The sequence below is a fragment of the Trematomus bernacchii genome, unplaced genomic scaffold (assembly GCF_902827165.1).
Source record: "Trematomus bernacchii unplaced genomic scaffold, fTreBer1.1, whole genome shotgun sequence".
Lineage (NCBI taxonomy): Eukaryota > Metazoa > Chordata > Actinopteri > Perciformes > Nototheniidae > Trematomus > Trematomus bernacchii.
This window is the reverse complement of record NW_022988066.1, coordinates 567,510-572,908: the sequence shown is the minus strand read 5'-3', so window position 1 is coordinate 572,908 and position 5,399 is coordinate 567,510. Positions and strand designations below refer to the sequence as shown.

Here is a 5,399-nt window from a genome sequence, read left to right as displayed (position 1 = left end):
ATGAGCTTCGGGTCTGAATCCTTCTCCGCCTCCTCCTACCGCAAGATTTTTGGGGATTCTCCCCGTTATGCGTCCTCTCCGTCGCGGTCAACCGTTAACATGTCCTCCAGGACAGGTTACCGGTCCTCCTCTGCGTCCCGGAGCAGCGCATCAGCCCTGGGCTCGTACAACAGAAAGTCCGGCCGCTCCATGCCACTGGAGACCTTCGACCTGACACAGAGCAATGCCCTCAACAATGAGTTCAAAATTGTCCGTACCAATGAGAAGGAACAAATGCAGGGTCTCAACGACCGCTTTGTCATGTTTATCGACAAAGTGCGCACCTTGGAGCAGCACAACGCAGTGCTGGAGACGGAGTTGACCGCTCTGCGCCAGAGGCAGGCCGAACCGTCCCGCTTGGCGGAGCTCTACCAGCAAGAGATCCGCGAACTGCGCTCCCAGCTGGAGGAGCTGAGCGGGGAGAAGTCCCAGTTCATGATAGAGAGGGATTCCGTCGAGGACGAGCTCCATAAGGTCAGGGGGAAATACGAAGACGAGTTCCGCGCCCGGGAGGAAGCTGAGGCCACCCTCAAGGCTTATAAGAAAGATGTGGATGATGCCACCATGGTGCGCCTGGACCTGGAGAAGAAGGTGGAATCTCTCCTGGACGAGATCAACTTCCTCAGGAAGGTGCACGAGGAGGAGGTGGTCGAGCTGACGGACATGATCCAGGCTGCCCAGGTGTCCGTGGAGATCGAGGTGGCCAAGCCGGACCTCACCTCTGCCCTGAAGGAGATCCGAGGCCAGTACGAGTCCATGGCGTCCAAGAACCTGCAGTCCGCCGAGGAGTGGTACAAGACCAAGTTCGCCGACCTGTCCGAGCAGGCCGGCAAGAGCAATGACGCCATCCGCGCCAGCAGGGAGGAACTGAACGAGTACAGGAGGCAGCTGCAGTCCAAGACCATCGAGATAGAGAGTCTGAGGGGATCCAACGAGTCTCTGGAAAAGCAGCTGCGGGAGATGGAGGAAAGGCACAATATGGAGATTGGAAACTACCAGGTAATCACCTTTAATGACTTTTTAAATGCTATAAAATCCTTTCATTTTCAGTTGAATAAAGGTGTTATAACATTGAACAGTAAACATTGCATATGGGCATTTCTTCTTATATTACAAATAATTGTCGGTGCGGTAATAATGTGAGGAGCAGCTGAGCTCTGTCCGTGGTGCTGAAACTCACTCCCATGGGACAGCGCGCTACTGCTGCATCTGACAACGCCCACTGAGTGGATTTGCTAGATCAGTATGTTTTCTTTGCTGTTTGGGATCCAACAATCCTAGCTGAGAAAATGATTTTTTTAGACCAAACACAATTTTGCTTATAAATGACTGGAATGCCAGCTACACACTGGATTAAAAATAGGATCGACAGAGGTCTATGTCTGGGCACTGCCATAATTCCCTTTAGAGAAAGGTGCACACAAACTGTTATTTTTTTAACTATTTTTCTTCAAACAAGTGTTGAACCCTGGCCTTCTTTTCCTGTATTGTTTGATTCCCCTTAGGACAACATGATGGAGCTGGAGAACGACCTGCGGTCCACTAAGGGCGAGATGGCTCGTCACCTCAGGGAGTACCAGGATCTGCTGAATGTCAAGATGGCACTGGATATTGAGATTGCAGCTTACAGGTAGGCTGTTCTCTCATAGACAACTCACTATCACTATTAATTATGATAACCATAACAAGGAATTGAAAAGACACGATACAGACATAAAATGGGAGAAAAATCACTTTCTCCATTGTAAAAATGCTCTTTCTTCCAATTACTCTTTAACTTTATGTTGTCTCTATCTGATCTAAACCTTTCCCCTATGGTTCTCTCTGCAGGAAACTGCTGGAGGGTGAGGAGACCCGCATCGGGACTGGGATCAGCTTTCCCGGCTCCTCCATGAGCAGCATCAGTTCCGGTCAAGGCTACAACTACCAGAGCCGCATGTACAGCAGCTCCGGCAAGAGCTCCAAGAGCAAGGACGAGGAGCCGCAGCAGCAGAGCAAGTCCATGGGCAAGGTGACCCAGCGCGAGGTTTACGAGGAGACCGCTGTCACCACCAAGAAGATGGAGAAGCAGCAAGACCCCAGCGACAATTCCACCAATCAGAAAAACTAAGAGCCTATACTATAAGCTAGTTTTCGACCCTTAACCCGCCATACTTCTATTCATTTCCCAAGCTAGAACAAACCCTGAGCCTTCACACTCACACACTTGTGGGCGTCTACCCTGAACGCCTTGCCTTGTGTTATAAGCAGATGGTCATGGTTTCTATCTGCTAAATGTCCGCAAGTGTGTGAGTGAGTGTGGGATTTAGATGTTTGTTTTATCCTTCCCGTTTTCCCCTTTCCCCCCACATGTGTTCCCCAAAGGAAATCCATTATAAATCGTCTGTAACAAACACTCTTAACAAAAAACACAGTGCTCTCTCTTTCTAGTTCACACACTCAAACAATAACAAGCACTTTCGTAGCATCTCTTACAGATCTTTCAGAAAGTAATATTATACTGGTCTTTCACACTACTGAAACACGACAGACAATACAAACTCTGGTCAGGCACAACTACCACAAGCTGTGAGGTACTCTCAACACATTCCAATGGAAGCATGTGTGTGCATCCACTTACACGGAAAAAACAACCTGCGACAGTTTAGTCAGAAAGCACACAGTTCAAGGAAACCCATATGATAGTGTATTGCTGAGCCAATATTTCAAAGACTAATTATCAGGTACATGAGCAAATAGTGTCGTTGCACAATTTCTTCACATCATTCTCTTTAAACTCCTTCTTAACTTCCCCGGTGAAGTTTCATTCCCAAAAGTGGATTCCCTAAGCTATTTAAATAAAATGTAATTCAAACAGCAAAATAATAATGGAGCATAATTTGCATGTTGTATGTAGATGATTGCATGGAATCCATCGGTCCATTGCTCTTTGGCCACAATGTCATTGTTCGGTGTTAAAAGGCCGACTCATGCCTTCCTTTTCACCATCTTCTATGCTGAGCGTCATCATGCACAAAACTCATAGAAGTCATAGACACGCGCTTGTTAGCCTGTAGGCTAGGTAGGAGTTAGGTAGATGTAAACGCTGTGAAGATAAGAATGAGGAAATCTCTTTAGGCACTTATACAGGAAGTTATCTTGCAAATGTAGAAAGCAGATTGCACAGTTTGTCGAAGGATACAAGGAACAGCGGACGTTGAGCAAAGATGCAGCTAATATGATATTAAAGTGGAAGCGATCTTTCTCTTGAAACATGCGCTTCAGCACAAATGAACAAGACTCTGTATGATCCATATGGCTGTATGCCTACGCCATTTCATTTCCCATGTTGCCATCAATGATGCTTGAAGCACATGTGAGCCCCAGAATCCATACCATATCACTCCGCCAGAAGAAAACCATGGCATCACCTAGGGCTGGGTATCGTAAAACATTTTCGATACCAGTATCAACGCACTCCAATACCATAACAGAGAACTTGATTTGATACCTTTTTTTCTCTACTTCATGGATACCTAAAATGTAAATGGATACTTCCTGTTTCCTGAATTGCCTCCACTAAATTCAAATGATTTCACACCAATACATTTTGAATGTAGGCCAATCAGACGTCGCGTAAATCAAAGAATGTTTGCATGGATTGGCTGTGAGCATACCCATAAAAAAAGTTGGTTTCTTTTTTAGATGTGGGTATAAAAATGCATCAAATGCAGGTTTTGATGGACTGGAGAGTTTTTCGAATGTTTTGGTTGATTTCGGACAAGACTTTCCCGATACAGATTACTGATACCCAGCCCTATAATCAATGCACAAAATACGTCACAAAATCAGTTGGAAACGCCAGATTGCAACACATTTGAAACAAATTGACCTCTCACTTTATTACAGTGGCCATGACTGAATAAAATGTCTGTTGTAGTAAGACCTCACCACTAGAAATACTCAGTATGACAGACTAAGGAATAGCTTGTTTTTTCTGCTTGTGCACTGCCGAATTTAACACATCTTATTGTACTGCTGCTGGTCATGGCGACCCACGCCTTGACAAACTGCACTCACAACAAAAAAACGACTGATTGTACGGCAGACTGTTCTGGAACGGGTTTGGTTGTTTTACTTGAGGATTGTGATATTCATGAGTACTTTAGTACTGTAGTGAGTGTGTCTGTATCTCTACACAGCGGCCTATCATAACAGGGGATATTCAGAGCGGCAGCAAATCTGAAAATTGGGCATTTTGTTTCACAGATTACTGAATTCAAGTGTAAAGCAGAAGAAAAGATGTGAGATGTACAGGAACATACAAATGTTAGCAGCATGTTATAGTATACAGCTATAACAATGGATGAATGTTTCATGGTTGGAAATGTCAAGCCTTTATCTTTACACTGTAAGCCAAAATAGTTTTCATTGGTGTCTGAACGAAAACCATCCATACTGCTACTACCCCTGCACTGCCAAACCTTTCTTAGTGCACATGCAACACCACTTCTTCATGGAATAAAACATCAAGCATTTTCTGAAAATACAGTATGTCACCAGTGCAAAACCAACAATCAAGATTTAGCCATAGATCAAATAACTGTAGGATGTGAAATGCCTTAAAACACCAGCAGCTTTTATTTTTCTGGTCGTGTGTGATGTGTATGATTCTGTCCAGTGGGGTGTTTAATCATTATTATGTCTTATTAGAGCTACCATGGCTACAAAAAGCATAGGGATTGAATGTAGTTGACATACCGTTCTCTTTACTGTTATAACTATGTATTGCTGTACGACACCATATATATCAATAAAGACTTGACATTATTGAGGCTGCCTACGATTTTCATTGTGTTCATTTGTTATGCAACACCCACTTTTCATGTTTATAACAGTGGTGTAAAGTAACCAAGTACATTTAGGAAGTCAAATATTGAGGTGCTGTTACTTCAGAAAGTATTATTGTACTACTTACATATATTTGGTATATACAATCATATTTAATGGAGATTCAAGTTAATAAAACATAATATTATGAACAAAACAACCATAATGTTGTATTAAGGAATACTCTTTTGATTGCCGAGGGACGTTTCTCTAGCCATCCAGCAGTATGCAAATGAATAAATTAGGGCTGTCAAGTTAACGCGTTAATAACGCGTTAATAACGCGTTAATAACGCGTTAACGCAAAAAAAAATTAACGCCACTAATTATTTTAACGCGATTAACGCATGTGTATTTTTTGTCCTCGGCCGCCGTAATTTCAGAGCGCATCGAGTGTAAAATACCATCTACAAGCTGATGCTGACAGCCCCGCTCCTGCCGCCCGCTTGTGGCAGACCACACTTCCACGCTCACTGGCAGGCCCGGACTGGC

The 5,399-nt window shown here is 44.0% G+C and overlaps 1 protein-coding gene across 1 annotated transcript; it reads left to right on the top strand.

Moving 5' to 3' along the window:
• Nucleotides 1-4,848, top strand: inab (internexin neuronal intermediate filament protein, alpha b). Its single transcript, XM_034120841.1, has 3 exons — nt 1-1,038; nt 1,545-1,669; nt 1,870-4,848. The coding sequence occupies exons 1-3, from the start codon at nt 1-3 to the stop codon at nt 2,147-2,149; spliced, it is 1,443 nt and encodes a 480-aa protein (XP_033976732.1). The 3' UTR covers nt 2,150-4,848.
• The last annotated feature ends 551 nt before the right edge of the window (nt 4,849-5,399 follow it).

Coding starts and splice junctions, on each gene's coding strand:
- inab (XM_034120841.1), top strand. CDS start 1: ATGAGCTTCGGGTCTGAATCCTTCTCCGCCTCCTCCTACCGCAAGATT. Junction 1,039..1,544: donor TGGAGATTGGAAACTACCAG/GTAATCACCTTT, acceptor GATTCCCCTTAG/GACAACATGATGGAGCTGGA. Junction 1,670..1,869: donor ATTGAGATTGCAGCTTACAG/GTAGGCTGTTCT, acceptor TTCTCTCTGCAG/GAAACTGCTGGAGGGTGAGG.